The sequence below is a fragment of the Opisthocomus hoazin genome, chromosome 7 (assembly GCF_030867145.1).
Source record: "Opisthocomus hoazin isolate bOpiHoa1 chromosome 7, bOpiHoa1.hap1, whole genome shotgun sequence".
Lineage (NCBI taxonomy): Eukaryota > Metazoa > Chordata > Aves > Opisthocomiformes > Opisthocomidae > Opisthocomus > Opisthocomus hoazin.
In genome coordinates this window covers 502121-518578 of record NC_134420.1, presented here as the reverse complement: position 1 = coordinate 518578, position 16458 = coordinate 502121, and the positions used below count along the sequence as shown (strand labels likewise).

The 16458-nt window shown below is 60.8% G+C and overlaps 2 protein-coding genes across 3 annotated transcripts; one reads left to right on the top strand and one right to left on the bottom strand.

Moving 5' to 3' along the window:
* The first annotated feature begins 1589 nt into the window (after positions 1–1589).
* PGGHG (protein-glucosylgalactosylhydroxylysine glucosidase) lies at positions 1590–12647 on the top strand. Of its 2 annotated transcripts, XM_075425038.1 has the most exons (14): positions 1590–1954; positions 2614–2878; positions 3728–3938; positions 4491–4926; positions 5253–5372; positions 5570–5701; positions 6031–6142; positions 7218–7290; positions 7791–7927; positions 8693–8826; positions 9089–9184; positions 9676–9773; positions 11920–12134; positions 12228–12647. In XM_075425038.1, exons 2-14 carry the CDS (start codon positions 2626–2628, stop codon positions 12290–12292), a joined length of 2082 nt encoding a protein of 693 aa, XP_075281153.1. In that variant the 5' UTR covers positions 1590–1954; positions 2614–2625; the 3' UTR covers positions 12293–12647. The 2 variants fall into 2 exon arrangements, with proteins under 2 accessions (XP_075281153.1, XP_075281154.1); XM_075425039.1 differs by lacking the exon at positions 9676–9773 and having other exon boundaries at positions 12228–12316.
* A 1565-nt stretch (positions 12648–14212) lies between these two features.
* LOC142362024 (interferon-induced transmembrane protein 5-like) lies at positions 14213–16387 on the bottom strand. The gene is made up of 2 exons (XM_075427050.1): positions 15496–16387; positions 14213–14805 (listed from the first exon to the last, which is right to left on the bottom strand). Exons 1-2 carry the CDS (start codon positions 15670–15672, stop codon positions 14587–14589), a joined length of 396 nt encoding a protein of 131 aa, XP_075283165.1. The 5' UTR covers positions 15673–16387; the 3' UTR covers positions 14213–14586.
* Between the last annotated feature and the right edge of the window lie 71 nt (positions 16388–16458).

The following is a 16458-nucleotide window of genomic DNA, read 5'->3' as shown; positions in this document are numbered from 1 at the left end:
GGAAGGGCCACTCCAGGACACGTTACCACCTTCCCTTGGTCCTGTTTAGCACGACTGGACCCAGAGGTAGGACAAACAACATTGCATCTATTGGTGCCCCCAGTCGCTTCCCCCAGGCTCGCGTCGTGTTTCCATGCGGTGTCTGGACCCGTGTTCCCCCTGACTCCGGCCACGGCTGTGTCTGTTCCCTGCGGGGCTGGCAGCGGTGGGCTCCAAGCTGAATCTGGAAGGGCTCATCCCACCTGGCTGAGGAGGAGGTGGTGAGGAGCCTTCACCTTCCCCGGGCAGAGCCAGCAGAGACGCGGTGTCCTGCGCCGAGGAAGCCACGTTCGCCTCGCTGATGGGAGCCACGCTCGAGGCGGGCATCGGCCGTGCTGTGGGCTCGCAGAGAGGAGCGCGGATGGGCCATGCCTGCCCTGCTGGGCTGTGCAGCGAGACCGTCCCCCCTCGGGCACCCGGGCAGAGGCAGCGGGTCAGTCAGGGGGGCACGGCATCGGGCTGCCGCGCTCTCCGCATCTCCCCTGGTCCCCGCGGTCTGGACCGCAGACCCTCCTGCTAGGAGAGGTTTGGTCCTGCAAGGAAACGTGCTGCACGGGGTGGGACAGAGAAACCCCTGTCGTGATGCCCCTGCGACGCGTCCGGGAGACCGGCAGCGCTCGGGGGGCTGAGCGGGGAAGATGCTGCTGCTGCAGGAGGGCGAGGGCTGGCGGGTGAAAGCTGCGGCTGCCCCGTGCTTGGCCTGAGCGTGGAGATGGCTCGAAGGGAGCGGGAGAGGCTCCGGGGCAGAACAGGCGTAGGAACAAGTGCCAGGCGGATCTGGGAGCCTCCCTCTTCTCGTGAGCGTCGACAAGGGAGCGGGAGGCACGGCTGGGATCCGGGGGGAAAATCCACTTGGATCCGCAGTAATCTGCTCTTTCTTTGCCCCGCTCAGCGCGGGGAAGGTCGGTGTTTGCTGATGTAAAGTCCTCTCCGGGGACGGCTGGGTGAAACACGGCTCCGTCCGACGCGACAGGAGGTGTTGGGGTGGGGCACGGGGCCGGGCGGCCGCGGTGCCCTGTGGGGTGGGGACCCGGCGACAGGCGCTGGCGGGTCCCGGGGCCATGCCCGGACAGGCATCCTGCGGCAGGCGTCATGGGAAGGACACCGAGGAACGCGTGCCGGAGCCCGGGTCCATTCCCCGGGGCAGCAGCCGAGGCGAGGGGTCAGCGGTGTGGGAGCCAGGGCCGCCGTCCCTCGCAGGTCCTGCTGGGGCTGCCCCGCTCCGGCCCAAGAGCGGCCGCAGCTCTGCGCCCGGGTCACTGCTGCCTTTCTCAGGCTGCTTTTAGGCGTTGAATCATCGGACGCTGCGTTTGCTCCCTCGGTTCCCCTTCCCTGGCCACAGGGCAGCCCCGGGGCCCCTGCGCTCCCTGCCGCGGGCAGCGAGCTCCTCTGGGCAAACACCCGCGTGTCAAGATTTTGAGGGTTTTATGGTGGTGTGTTTTTTTGGTTTATTTGTGTCGTCTTTTTTTTTAAGAGGGAAAAAAAATTGGTTTCCTTCCTTCTTTCCGGTTTGGGTAACTTCCGTTGCTCCCCCCGCGCGGGAGCCCCACGGCAGCAGCCTCCGCCTGCGCGGCCGGAGCTCTCGCTCGGCCCCAGACCAAAGGCCAGCGCCTGCCCGCTTCCCGCACCGCTCTCGTTCTGTTTTTTAACTTTCCTGGAGGCGGGAGGAGGATTTTCCTCGCGGTTCGATCTCGGGCACCGCCTGGCGTGGGGCAGCCAAGCCGTCCCGAGAGCTGCCAGCAGCCGGGAGGGATTCTGGGGGCTGCCAGCGGGGCCGGGGCGAGCTCCCGCTGCTCTCGGACCCCCGGCTGGCTGTCCGGCTCCGCGCAGCGTCCCTCAGCGCCTTACTTCATCCTTTCTGTGTCATTCTGGTCCTTAGCATTGCCAAGCGCCAGCAACCGCTCCCTTCTGTAAGGTGCTGTTTATATCTGTCTATATCTGTAATACGTATTTTTATATATCTGTTTATATGTTATATATAAATGCATCTTTTTGTGCATTTATATGTGTCAAAGAAGTAAACAGCTGCTACCCCAGCAAGGCAGTAACTGCAGCTGAGCAAGAGCGAGGGGGAGCACAGGGTGAGCTGGGAGGTGGGGAGCCGCTGAGGCCACAGAGAAGTAGTTGATGGCATCATGGAATGGTGCTGGGAGGAAGAGGAGGAGAGAAGAGGAAGGTGGCTGTGTTGCACCGGGAGAAACCGGTGAGATCCTGTCACGGACAGGGCAGCAGAAGAGGAAGGGGGGGGAAATTGGAGAAGTGACAGAGCTGGCGGGTAGGTGAGGTTTGGGGGGGCTGGAGCCGGGGGAAGCTGCAGAGGAGGGAAGCAGCCCGGCCCCAGGCGCCGGGAGGAAGGCTGGGGTGGAGGAAGCCCCCGGCAGCGGTCGGAGGGGAGGCTGAAAGCAACAGAGACCCCGGGAACGTCGCGGGCTGGAGGCGGGCGAGCGGGCAGCTCTGCCGGTGGCCGAGGTGCCACAGCAAGGTCGCAGCGAGAAGCAGCCGGCGGCCCCCACCTTCGGCTGGCGTCCGACACGGCCCCGGCTCTGTGCGCCCGACCCTGTCGTTGTTCCGCAGCTGTTGGTGACAATGGCTGATGGCGACGAGGACCCCGCCGTGTTCACCGCCACCTCCCTGCCCTCAGACCCGCGGCTGCTGGCCACGGTGACCAACGCGTACCTGGGCACCCGCGTGTACCGGGACATCCTCCACGTCAGCGGCGTGTACAGCGGGGCGGTGGGGGACACGCACCGCGCCAACGTCCCCAGCCCCGTCAACGTGAGGATGGCTCTGCCCGCTGCCGGCAGCCCGGCCGAGACCTTCACCTTGAACACCCGGACGGGTAAAGAGCGGAGCGGGCAGGAGCCTCCCTGTCCTGCTGCCTCCTCCCAGGTCTCCGCCTTGGGCGCCCATCGCTCTTCCCCTCTCACTGCTGGTGACCTTCTTCTAGACGTTAAAAGTCTCTTTGCCTGTCCTGTCTCTTCCACAAGGTCGCATTTTTCTTCTCCCCGTTCTCTGTTCACCTCTGGGTTGTCGTTCTGCTGAAGTTGTGCTGGAGCAAGTGGAACACTTCTTGTGAGAAGAAGAGTGATTTTCAGCCTGTATCTCTGTCCCTGTTGGAGCCAGGCTCGGCAAACGCTGTTTAATCACGAAGCCCGATGAAGTGTTCTATAGCATAAACCGTTCCTCAGCGGCTTGGCCAGATTCCGTGTGTTAGCAGTGTTGCCCAGTCAAAAGCTGCATCTGGGCCTGGGAGGGACAGTTCCTTTGCCAGTAGGAACCAGTAGATAGGACAGAAAGTGGAGTCTGGGACAGAACATCAGGAGCTGATGCCTACAAATATCTGAAGGGTGGGTGTCAGGAGGATGGGGCCAAGCTCTTTTCAGTGGTGCCCAGTGACAGGACAAGGGGCAATGGGCACAAACTGAGGCACAGGAAGTTCTGTCTGAACATGAGGAAGAACTTCTTCCCTCTGAGGGTGACGGAGCCCTGGCCCAGGCTGCCCAGGGAGGCTGTGGAGTCTCATTCTCTGGAGATATTCCAGACCCGCCTGGACAAGGTCCTGTGCAGCCTGCTGTAGGTGACCCTGCTTCGGCAGGAGGGTTGGACTAGATGACCCACAGAGGTCCCTTCCAACCCCTACTATTCTGTGATTCTGTGAAAAGGCCGATGGCTCTCGCTGTGCTTACAGGAACCTTCAGCCATGTGCTTCGGTCCGCTGATTACACGGCCACCCACCAGATCTACGCTCACCATTCTCTTGTCCACTTGATGGCCTTCAGCATCACCATCCGACGGTCAGCTCACACCACCCAGCCCATCACGGTCCAGCTCCAGACTCCTTTCGCGCCAAAGAGCCAGGACTTGGACCTGAAACAAGGACCAGACTTCCAGGGAGCGCAGTGAGTCTGGGTCATGGGGGTCCTTGCCCTGGACGCATCCTTCACGGGCTGTTGCACGCTGCCCTGCTCACCCGTGGGCGATACGTTGCTGAAGTAAGGCTGGAGCTAGGCTGAAGTGGCAAGTGGTGTGGAGGCTTGTGCAAGTTTGCTTCTTCCTGGCAGGTATATGAAAAAACCAAAATTAAGTATAAAAAGGTCTTTATTAGCTGCAACTCCAGAATTATTACTTACACTGACACGCAAAGGGGCAACGAAGGCCAGAGGGAGTCGATGTGGTGATGAAGAAAGGTGTTTGGGGAAGGCAGCGAGTTTGGAGATGACCTCTAAAAATGGCTGGCGGGGACTGGGGGCCAGTGGTAACGAACTCCGGTCTCCTGCGCTGCGGGGTGGGATGGCAGCTGAGCTGTGGCGTGGGGACAGGGGAGCTCCCACCCGAGGTGGGGGGGACCCCGATGCCCCGCTGCGGGGGGAGGTCCCGCCTGCGTGGGTGGCCGTGCACGGAGTCCCACCCGCCCCACTCTCCCGTTCACCGTTGCGTGCTGTCTCCCGCAGCTACGTCTACGGGAAGACGCTGGTTCCCGAGGTGGAGGGGGGTCCCCGTCCCACAGTCCACATGCTCTGGACCCCCGTGCCACGAGCCTTGACGCTGCGCGGGGAGGAGCGGGAGCGATCCTGGGAGTTCCTGACGGCCGTGGCCGAGAGCGAGGAGGAGGTGAAGAGGAGCTACAGCGAAGGGCTGTCCCACGTGGCTGCCGGGTCCCTGCACTCCTCCCACGTCCACGCGTGGGCCGCGCTGTGGCGAGGCTGCTGCGTAGAGCTGGATGGACCGCTGGCCTTCAGGCAGGCCCTCTGCGGGTGTCTCTACTACCTGCTGAGCACCATCCCACCCCAGGGCAACCCGGGCGTCCTCTTCCACGGCATCAGCCCCGGCGGCTTGTCCAATGGCACCCGGGGCGAGGACTACTGGGGGCACGTCTTCTGGGACCAGGTGGGTGGAGGCTGCGCTAGCTGGTGACCTGGGGGGTTTGCACAGCAACTGGGATGGAGAGGGCTCGGCAGGAGGCTGCTGGGACGCCTCCTCCTCACCGCCAAGCAGGGGTGCCGTGGCTCCAGCCTCTTGTCGCAGAGCATCCTCCTGCTCCATCAGCTCCCCGGACCCAGCTCGATCCCTGGAGTCACTTGTCTGGGTTGTCCTCTAACTCATCATGGTCACTACGTTTGGGACGGGGACAGATTTGAAGGGTGAAACTGGTGGGAGCATTTGGGTGCCCCGCTGGCCAATCCCACCATCTTGCCTTGCTTGGATGTTTCCAGGACACCTGGATGTTCCCGAACATTCTGCTGTTTTATCCCGAAGCTGCCCGAGCCATCCTGGAGTACCGGATTCGCACGCTGGAAGGAGCCTTATGCAACGCGCAGGAGCAAGGCTACGAGGTGGAGACAGAGGTGTTGGGCCGAGGGCCGTGCAACCCTGCTGCCACCACCCAGGAGGACAGCTGGGCTTTGCTTGTCCTCTCTGGCTCTAGTTTTAGCTGGGGGCTGTGAGCAGGGCATTGCCTGGGGGTGGAGGGCTGGGGAGAGCAACTCACGGCGTTGTGCTCAGCTGCCTCATGGATGTCTTCTCCTGGCAGGGTGCTAAGTTCCCATGGGAGAGTGCAGCCACTGGCCGGGAAGTCTGCCCTGAGGAGGTCTATGGAGCCCAAGAAATTCATGTCACCGGGGACGTTTTGATGGCCTTTGAGCAGTATTATTGCACCACGCAGGTAAAGGGAGTGTGTGCCACCTGGATGGCCCGGTGGCAAGACCTGCAGGGCATCTGGTGACTGTCACTGTCCCTTTCCAGAGAAACTCTGCTGTTGTCTGCTCCTGTCAGAGGTGCTAGTAACACCCCAGGGTCTCTTCTTCAGCCCTGCCTCTTCTGTCCTTGCTCCTCATGGGTGGCTCAGCGTCCTGTTGGCTCAAGCCAGGCCAGTTTTCTGACTCTTTCTTCTGCTACATCCATCTCCTTAGAGCTCCTGTCCTCCTGCTGAGTTGGGGTCTGGCTGAATCTCTCTCATGTCCCTGTTCTTCTCCTGGCTTTGGCTCCTTGCAGGACCAGAAGCTGTTCCTGGAGGATGGAGGCTGGAAGCTGGTAGATGCCGTGGCTCAGTACTGGTGCAGCAGGATGGTATGGAGTGAAGAGGAGCAATGCTACCACATCAAAGGTACTTCTGCAGAGGCTCGGAGCCCTCCAGCTCTTCAGACTCCTGCCCTCTGGAATAGCTCACAGGTTACGTTTGTGCCTGTGCAAACACAGTGCAAGATGCTCAGCTCTCTTCCAATGCCACAGTATCAGCTGTTTTTGATTTCAGCCCCTTGCCACTCATGGGACACCTCTAAATGTCTCCTTCCATGGTGGTACAAGCTGATGCCACAAGCATAGCTGCCTTCAGATCTGCTGTTGTGACTGGTGGCACTTGAAAAGAAAAGTCCTACCTCTCTAAAGCCCTTGCACTCTGTTTCCTCTAAGTCTTTTCTAAGAGACCCAAGTTTAAATCCCCCAGGAGCATGCAGGAGTTTAATCCCTTGAAGGACATCTGGTGCTGTTGGGGATGAGCAAGTACAGGCGCTGATGTGTCTGGCAGGGCAAAGGGTCCCGCCACAGGCAGCGATCCTGCTGAACGAGCACAAGCTACCACTGGTGGGCTGCTTCTGGAAGGGGGCACCGAGGAGGAAAGCGAGACGTGGAGGAGAGGTGTTGGTGGGAGGAGGGTCTGGAGGAAAAGGCTGGGTTAGAGTGTAGGGGTCTTGATGCAGCTGGGGTGATCAGAGCTAGAAGAGCCCCCGGGGTCGCTGCTGGTTGGCGCTTGGTGCGAAGGTCCTTGGAGACATCCCCAGTGCCCCCAGAGGAGTCACCTAATTAAATGTCTGTTTTCATGTGTCTCTTGGGAGGTGGCCTTCTCTCCTCCTGGGGATAATCTGCACAAAAGCAAAGGAAGGAGCTGAGCTTGTAGCTAGCGAAAGACTTTATGGCTTGATTGACTTGAAAGAGCTAACGACTTGAAGTCACCTTGCATGCGAGGTGAGGGAGATGCCCTCAGGTTGAGGTATCTGCTGCCCATCAGCCGAAGCTGTGAGCCGGGCTGTTTCTCCTTCACAACAAGCACCACGGATGTTCTCCTCTAACGGGCGTGCGACGGGAGAGGTTCCCTTTCTTGTGCCACTTCCCTGAGGAGGAAGGGAGCCGATCCGAGCCCCGGGTGTGCTGCGGTGCGAAGTGCCGCCTTCCTCTTCCTCCAGGTGTCATGCCCCCAGACGAGTACCATCAGCGGGTCGATAACTCTGTTTACACCAACGCCGTGGCCCGGCGGAGGTAAGGTGCACGCCTTGCCGAAGCACCAGCCCGTCTCTCTGCTGTTCTGCCGAGCAGTCGGGCAGGGGCAGGAGGCAGCAGGGTTCCCGCGTTGGATGGACCTTCCCTCCCTTCGCACTCCTCTCTCCGAGCTGGTCTCCTTTGCCCGCCTTTACAGTCAGCAGAAAGAAGTAGATGGTCCCATGGCGGTTCATCTGGCCCGTTCCAGGCCTCCACGTGGGACTGAGAGGGATTTCACTTCACAGGAGGGTTTCTCTCCCTGCGTTTTGAGATGTACACACAATTAGTCAGCTGGAGACATCTAAAGCTAGAGGAATGGACTCCCAGCTCCAGCAGTGAAAGCTGTTACCCCAGGCTTTGACCCATGTTCTTCCAGAGCAGCTGTTTCTTCGCAGTTATGGCTCAATTAGTTCTTTCTGTTCCCTTTCTTCTCTTCCCCTTTCCGAGGGGGTCAAGGCACCCATGCCTGACCTAAAGCATTGTTCCTCGCTGCTTCTCAGCTTAGATTTTGCAGCTGATGTTGCTCGGGACTTCTTGATCCCTGTGCCAGAGGAGTGGGTGGACTGTGCCAGGAAAGTCAAAGTGCCCTTTGACGTGGAGAAGAAATATCATCCCGAGTACGATGGCTACAGCCCAGGTGAGCGGAGAGGCGCAGGCAGACCTGTGAGCTGGTCACCGCTCTTTCTTTGTCAGCCCGCAAGCAGTGGGGACTCCGTCGGGTTCAGACGCGGGAACAGCGGCTGCGTTGAGTGTCTCCAGCGCTGCTCCCAGTGCTGCGTTTGGGCTGCCAGCGTGGAGAGCCTGGCTCATAAAACGGGCTCGTAAAATTAGGAAATCTGGGAACGCAGAGAGTGGGATGAGACTATGAGTAGCGGGCTGCTGATGACATGCTCACTATGACCCTGCTGCTGACGGTCAGGTCTGCCTCTCCAAGGTCAAGTGCCCTGCGTTGTCCCTCGAGCCGCCCATGGCCCTCCAGAAGTGGTGGGGCTGGTTCCACGGGAGATGCGTGCCCCGTTTCGTGTCCCTTTTTGTCATGATTAGGGCAGGGTGCGCGGGACCACAGGAGCTATTCCTCTGCTCCTGAAGTTTAGGTGACACCGGTCTGGGTGCCATGAGGTCAGGGCAATGCCAGTGTCCCACCTCGACACAGCTTCCAGCAAACACAGCGCCAAGGAGAAGCCGTAAGCTGCTGTTCTGCTCTGCCGTTAGCAGGGCAGCAGTGAGGTGTCCTCCCCGCAGCTCCACCGCCTTCCCCCTGTCGACGCAGTGTTTGTTGTTCGAAGTTTATGTTCTAAGTTTATCCTAAGTTTAAGGTTTGTTGCCCATGTAAGCAGGCAGGGAGTCGGTCTGCCAGCCGTTCCCAGCTGGCACGCGTGGTCTGACGGACTCCCTCCCCCAGGGGAGCCTGTGAAACAGGCTGACGTTGTCTTGCTTGGATTCCCGCTGATGCACCCCATGAGCTCGGAAGTCCGGAGAAATGACCTGGAGATGTACGAACCCGTCACTGAGCTGCACGGGCCAGCCATGACCTGGGTGAGCGGAGGGGCAAAGCCTCAGGGGGGATTCGTCTGCGAGGTGGTGGTCTCCGTCCGAGCCAGCCGCTGCCAGCCCCGTCAGCGGGCGCGATTGGTCAGACCGGCTGTGAGCTCTGCGGGGCGCAGAGCTAGGGATGCGCGCTGAGGATGTCTGCTCGGGGTCGGGAGGACGCCCGTTGTGGTCTCACGCTGAAGGTTCTCCTGTGTTGTCCCCCCTGGGGGGTCTGCAGCTGGGGAAAGGCCGTTCTTCTCTCCCGCAGAGCATGTTTGCAGTGGGCTGGCTGGAGCTAAAGGAGGTGCAGAGAGCCCAGAGCCAGCTGAACAAGTGTTTCAGCAACATCACGGAGCCCTTCAAGGTTAGCTGCGTGGCGTGGCGTGGGTGCTTCCCTGTGACAAACGCCTCTCGGTTCTGTCGTCCCTGTTCCCGAGTAGGTCCCGTCGCAGAGACACATCGCTCGGACTGGAGCCTCTGCTGACTGCCCGTGTGGTCGCTGGGTGGTTGTTACATTGAGCTAGGGGTCGCTCACCCTGCCTCTTCTCTGCGTGCTTCCCAAGCGCAGTATGGAGGCATCTGCTTCCTACCAGGCCGTACAGAGCCATGGGTCGGTGTCGTGGTCACCCCAGGCTGCCTGCTGCCTGCCAGGGGTGGGAAAGGGAGTGGAGGTGGTGGTCTTTGGAGACGCACCAGAGCCCACCCACCGCCTCATGCCCGGATGGGCAGCGGGGCCCGGTCATTGCAACGCCCCAGATATGTGGCAGGGGTGATGGTAAGCGTATTCAAACCCACAAAGCTGTATGAAGAGTCACAGTGCAACTGTTGAGTCATTTCTTTCTCCTGCTGGAGCAGATCTGGGTGGAGAACTCGGATGGGTCAGGAGCTGTGAACTTCTTGACAGGGATGGGTGGATTCTTGCAAGCCATCCTCTTTGGCTACACAGGGTTCAGGTGAGACCCATGTTTTGCCGCATTTAATTTCTAAGCAACTACGTGTCACTTGTAACCTTGCTGTTTAGCTGGAGCAACGTGTTTTTACTCATGAAAAAGAAAGGAACTTGCAGCGTGCAAAGCTTCCAGCAGGTGAGGAACAAACAACATTAATGACGCTGGATGAACTGTGGATGCTGAGGACAGTTAGTCACAGGTGGAGAACAGGGTGGAGTTATCAGAAATTATAAGTTTTGGTCCATTTCTCCTCCAGCTACATCAGTGTTGAAAGCCACCGTCTTCAAAAGGAGTCAAAGCTAGGCCAGCGCTGAGCTCCTCAGCACTAGTTGGCACCCCCAGTGAAGAGGGACATCTCTCTCTGGGCTCAGGATTGTGGCTAGCCTGTGTGATTTCAGATGTGCTGTGGAAAGACCTTCTGCAGCCCCTCTGAAGCGACCTGCCGCCTGCACACACGTGGCTCTGCAAGCCTCCGTGGAGGAAAGTGCTCAGCTGGCATTGCCACAGCTTTAAAATATCTTGGAAAAGGCACGAAGCTGTTCGTATAATTTCAAAGCCGTGTCTCGTATCCAAAGCAGCGTGGTGGTTTCAACCCTGAAGCAACAGTCTCTCGAGCGTATTCTTAGTGTAACTGCGGATGGATCAAACTGACAAGCCTTTTGATTGCCAGCAAACCCGTCTAGCACTAACTACGTGTTTCTGCTCCATGTGTGTGGCCAGAAGCTGCTGAGAAACCCACCGGTTTCTTGGTGGAGCTGGGTGTGAGCTACCGTATTCCCAGCTGAAAACCTTAATCTCGGCTTTTGCGAAGCTCGAAGGTCCTCAGATGCTCTCTGTGTGTCAGGTTGGGCCCCTCACGGCACAGGCTCAAGCCACAGGCTTTGGGGCTCCAGCCAGGTTTCCACAGATGTCGGGCTGACATTTGTGCAGCCCTTGGGGCTGCGCTTTTGCCTTGCCCGTTGTAAGCCACGGACCCTGGCTGGCACGCTGGCCTGCTGCTGAGGCTCTCCAGTCTCCTGAGCCTCTCTTGAGTCCTCTCCAACCCATTGAGCCCTCGCAACAGGCTGGAGGTGACAGTCAAGAGCTCTCGCATGTCGAGATTTGAGTAGGAGATAACAGTGACCGTTGTCTTCTCTCATCCAGAGCCAAAGCACACAGTCGGGCTGTGTTTGACTTCGAGTAAGGGCTTGGAGAGAGGATTCAAGATGTTTGCTTGATTTTTATCGTTCGGTGAAGGAGCACATGCAGCTGAGTTTTAAGCCCTCCAAACTGGCGGGAGTGGGAGGTGCTGTGGGTTTGATGTGGGTTTACTGACCTGCTTTGGTCACAGCCTGCAGGGAAGGTGAAAACCAAGCTGCGCAGACCCATCTTCGTTGAGATGGCAAATTAGAGAGGAGGGGGCAGCGCTAGTGGTCAGGCACGTCTCGTAATTTAACTGAGCAGCACTTCCAGGAGCATCTCCCCCGGGCGCGAGGCGGGCCCCCACCATCTCCTCGCTTTCAGCGCAGCAGCCGCTGAGCACAGACACTTGCTGCTGGGTGTTCTGGCTGACGCTGAGCTTGCGTCCCGAGAGTCGCAGCTGCAGCCATCTCCCGAGCTCCTCAGGCGGCTGGAGTTCAGCTCCAGCACCCAGCCCAGGGCCTGAGCCTGTAGGTTCCTGTGACCAGATTTCAGTGGCGATTCCTGCTTGGGGTCCATGGCCACCTCTCCTCGTTCCCGTGCCCCGATCCCCTTGCGGTCTCGGAGCAGGGCGTTCCTGCAGTTCTGCCAGCGTAGCTGCTGCTGAAGCCAACCTCTGAACCGGAGTGGGGAACTGAGCTGCCTTGGAAGAAAGAAATAATTCTATTTTTGCTCTTTTTATTAAAATTAAAAAAGAGAGAAACCTATGGCAGGGGGGCAGGAATGCCTGAGAGTGCCGGGCTGTGAAGTCATGGCCCGAGTAGCTCTTCACCAGATGCTGCATCGATGTGTTTGGGATTTCCCGGAGATCCTTGGGATGCACAAAGGACTCCTTCTGCCCAGAGACCCTCAGGGTAACGGGAGGGGCCTCCAGGATGCAGAAGGTCTGGGGAGGCGGCCGACCCCACAGAGCTGCTTTCCCCTGTGGCCACTGTTCATTCCCACCACTGACCTGCTCCTGCCTTTCCAGGATCACAAGGTCCGGCCTCCGCTTCAACCCTGCCTTTCCCGATGGCATCAACAGGCTGAAAGTCAACGGCGTCTCCTACCTGGGCAACAAACTGGAGTTCACCATCACCAGAGGAGAGATCAGGATCGAAGTGACCGAGTCTCCGCGGGAGCCTCCGCCGTCTGCCCTGGAAGCTGTGCTGGAGGAGTCGGGGCAGCGGCTTCCCCTGCGTGAGGGTACGGTGCCGTCGCCTCGGTCTGCTCCCCGAAGACACGGACGGCTCGGGAGAAACCGTGCCCAGATCTCACACGGGCTGGGGTTTGTCGCAGGGCGGAGCGTCTCTTTCCCCACAGCGGCCGGCTGGATTCAGAGGTCGCCCACCGAGACGTTTTAAACCTTGGCTGGTCCAGGCTTCACCCACCGAAGCAGCAGAAACGAGCTGAAGGGCGGACGTCGGCGGAGGGGGAAAGTAGAGGTGGGGTGGACGGTGGGGGTCCCAGGCCCTGCCCTCAGCCCCTTGCCCCCACGGCACGGTGCGCTGCCTGTCTCTGCGGCCTGGGGAGCCGCAGTGGACTCGGAGCTCTCGCCGTGGCCGGGGTGGCTGCAGGTCCCCGCGGGATGCTGAGCACCCTTGGCTCTGTCGGCGGGCACTGAGCCCCCAGGCTCCCGTCCACGTCCCTTCAACGTCTCTCGCTCGGCAGAGGAGACAACATCAAGCCCCAAAGCGACTGTTTTAAACGAGTTTTTGAAACACCCGTGACTTGTTTATGCTTTCAGTATCGGTGCTTACGAGGATGCCCCAGCTGATAAAGCTGTGTTTAGTCCGGCCCCCCCCGCGCTGACTCCCGGCTCCTCCAGCCTGGTCCTCGCCCGCTCCGGGGGCTCAGCCGCTGCCGCCCGCCAGCGAGCAAGAGCGGAGGGTCCCTCGGCCGCAGCGGCCCCCGGGGTTCAGCAGACCGCGTGACCGGGACCCCCGCATGCTGCCGACCCCCCCACGAGAAGCCCTGGCAAGGCAGCGTGGGGCAGCGCTGCAGGGCGGGTGGGGGGAAGGCTGGAGCCGAGCGTCGTTTTGGCACGAACCGGAGTCCCAGAAGAGAGAGGCACAAGCGTTGCAGCCCTGCCTGGGCAGCGCACAGCTCCTTTTCCCTCGAGTTACTCGGCACGTACCATCCCCGTCCTGTTTTAAACCCCTGATCCACATGATCAGCTCTCTTTTTTGGGTGAAAGCCCTGCTAACTCATCCGCAGGGCGCTGGTTATCGTCACGCCAGGTGACAGCGTTTCTCCGGGGTCTGAGCAGAGCCCTCCCCCAGCTCAGCAGCCTCAGGGTGGGCTGTGCAGTGCTGCAGACATCTTTGGTGTCCTAGGAAGCCCCGAGGGAGGGAAGGGGAAGGCTGTGCTGGTGTACGCAGGCGAAGGGGGGGCACAATACCCCCCAGCATCCTCCCCCCTGCATCCCCTTCCTGGGGGGGCTGTTGGTGCCTCCTTCCCCAGCCCCACGCCTGGCTCACGGGCCCAAGCGAGGGGATGTCTGCCCCAGGCTGGGGTCTGTCCTCTCTAAGCCAGCCCCAGGAATCTCAGCTGCATCCCACGGAGTTTATAAAAAGCCCTGCGGCCGCTCTCTGCTGCAGGCAGCATGTGGGAATGCTTAGGGAAGGAGGCGAAGCGGCTCCGTGGCCTTATAATTACGCTGGCTTTCTGCCAGGCCTCGTCAGAAGTCACCCAACCGCTAATTAGCGGCAGCTCTCGGCAGCGGGGTGGGGCAAAGGGACCCCTCCGTCCCCTCGCCCCCGATAGCAGTCCAGTGTGGGCTGCACCTGGATTTGGAGTTTGATGGGCTGGGGGTAAAGCCCAGCTCTGAGCCAAGTCCAGGTAGCACTGAAAGGGCTCTCCTTGCCCCAAAAAAGGGCTGGTTTTAGTCTGGTTCCCAAAACGAGCTGGCTCTGGCCCGGGGAGGGCCAGCACAGAGCAGCGGGGCTGTGCCCTCGCTCATCCCCTCTGCCCTTGCCCGGGACCTGCTGGGTGGGGGTCGTCTGCTTCACTGCAAGGAGCCTGGAGGTCTCGGCTCCCCTGGGAGGGGACGGCATCCCCCTGCCTGCGCGCGTCCCCGCGGCCAAGGAGCTTCCCTGCTGCTCTCCCCTCCGCAGTCCCCGACCGCCTGCGGCTGTTTCAGGCTGGGCGGCTCTGAGGGTCACGGAATTGTTCCTTCTCCTGGCTGTGAAGAGCACGACCCGTGCGAAAAAGCCACTTTGTGTTGTCCTTTTAGCACCCCCCCTGCACTCCCCTCACGCACACGGAAGACTCGCAACGTTGGAATGGTTTTAATGATTTAAATAGTGATCACGGCGGTGGGAGGGACGCTGTGCTCCGCGCAGGACCAAGGGAATGAAAAAAACACAGGGTGAACAAAAATCATCGAGCTGCCCCAAGAAGCGTGGCTGGGCACCGTGGGGCTGGGCACCGTGGGGCTGGGGGGGCTGGACCGGGGAGGGGAGGGAGCGGGGAGATGCAGCGGCGCGGGAGAAGCTTCTGGGGCCGCGTCCCCCCGGCCACGCGCTGCCCGGCGGGCGTGAAAGCCTGCGGACGCGGCCCTGGGAGGCAGAGGTGGGTGGTGGCTGGGTTGTGCTGGACCTTTTGCGGGGGGCCACCAGCGACGCCAAGGAGTTTCTACAAGCCGGTCGCCCACCAGTCACTTGTCCTCATCGTCGCTCCCGCCGAACTGGTAGGTGAAGAAGCCGACCGACTCCTGGGCGAGCTTGGAGAGGTGGATGACGCCGGTGATGACGAGGGCGGCGAGCAGCAGCGGCAGCAGCACGCTCCCCGCCGTGGCCAGCGCGTTGTAGCACCGGGCCTTGGAGCTGAAGCGCCGAGCGGCTTCCACGTCCCCGGCCACTTTCCGGTCCCGCGCCTGCAACAGCCAAGAGACGGGGCAGCGGCTGCCGCAGCCCCCTGCCCGTGCCTCCTCCCAGCCCGGCTGCGTGGCTTCAGCAGCCCCGCAGCTCATCCCTCCGGGCAGTGCCTCCAGCCAAGAGGTGGCCACCCATCCGTCCCTCCATCCACCCATCCACCCGCCCATCCAGCCCGGGCTGCCTGCCAGCTCCGCGTGCTCCTGCTCCCCCCGGCCCCGCTGCCTTTGCCGCTGGGTTTTTTCCTTCTGCTTCTTCCGGAGCCTCGCTGGCTCCAGCCCTCGCTTTTCCCCGTCTCCCCACCCTGGTCCAGCTGCAGCTGCTGCTGCCAGGGGGCCAGTGGAGGGGCCAGGGGCCCCAGGGCCCCCCAGCACCTTCTAGAGAGCAGTGGTTGGTCCTCAGGTGGTGACAGCTCTGGGGGGTGAGATTGTGCTTATCTAGGGGGTCTCACAGCCTTTTTAATCGGCGGCAGGAAAAGCGTGGGGGCTTTGCTGGGAGATGGTGTCACCTGCAGCCAGCCTCTTGAAGGCATTGGGCTCGTGCCTCCTCCGGATAGTTCCTCCCTTTCCGATGCTCCACATCTCCTCAGGAAGTCCATCCCATGGCATCAGCACGGGGAGGGCTCCCAGGAGACCCCAAACGTCCTCTCTCCCATCCCCGCTTGGGGCCTCCATCCCGCCCAGCACCCGTACCTTGACAGAGAAGGCGAGCGCCACGAAGCCGAGGCAGCAGAGGTTCATGTAGATGGTGTTGAAGATGGACCAGAGGAGGTGGTCGCGGGGCGGCGAGGAGCCGGGGACGGCGGGGGACGGGTCCCGCTTGTGGGACGAGGCGGGCGGGTAGTCATCCCGCGGGTAGGAGGTGTCCATGGCCACGGAGAGGGGCACCCCACAGCGCTCCGGCTCCACCAGCTCCGCTCAGCTCGGGGAGCGGGGCAGCACGGCCCCTTTATATAGCCCCCGTCTGCGCCACGGCCTCGTCTCCTCTATATATAAACCCGAGAAATTACAGCCCTCCCAGGGCTGCGGTTATCAGAAAGGCTTGGCTGGGAGCTAGGAGAAACAAACGTGGTTTTGGGAGCCTACAGGCTTTTTATATGCAGCCTTCCTCCCGCGATGAGGAGCGCAGACGGCTCCAGCGTGACCGAGGGAGAGGCCAAGCGCTCGGGGAGGACCGTCGGGATGGAGCCACGGGATGACTCTGAACCCAAGTGACCATCACTCTGAGGGCTGATACCAGACAGAGCCTCGGTGCCAGGGTCTCTTGCACCAGCACCTTCAGCCCAGCCCCTCCAGGTGGTCTTGGCTGGGAAGACCCCTCGTTGGCAGCTTGTTTGGGATGCCAGGTGCATTCAATGGGACCTTAATACCTGAATGTGGAAGAGCTACTCCCCCGGGGTTCCCTGGAAGTGGGAGCAGATGAGGCTGTGTGGTGGGATGGGGCAGGTACAGCCAGAAAAACAGAGATTTTCTGCTTGTCCTTCTGTCTTCTGCCATGCTTAAGCTTTTAAGAAGAAACTCATCTGGGATGGGGGCTGGAAGCGCTCTGCACCGCAGCGGGGATGGCGGCAGCGAGCCGTGGAGCTGGCGGCAGGAGGAGGAGGAGGAGGAGGCTGCCCCGAAGATGTCCAAGGACCCCCTTCTCCTTCCCCACGG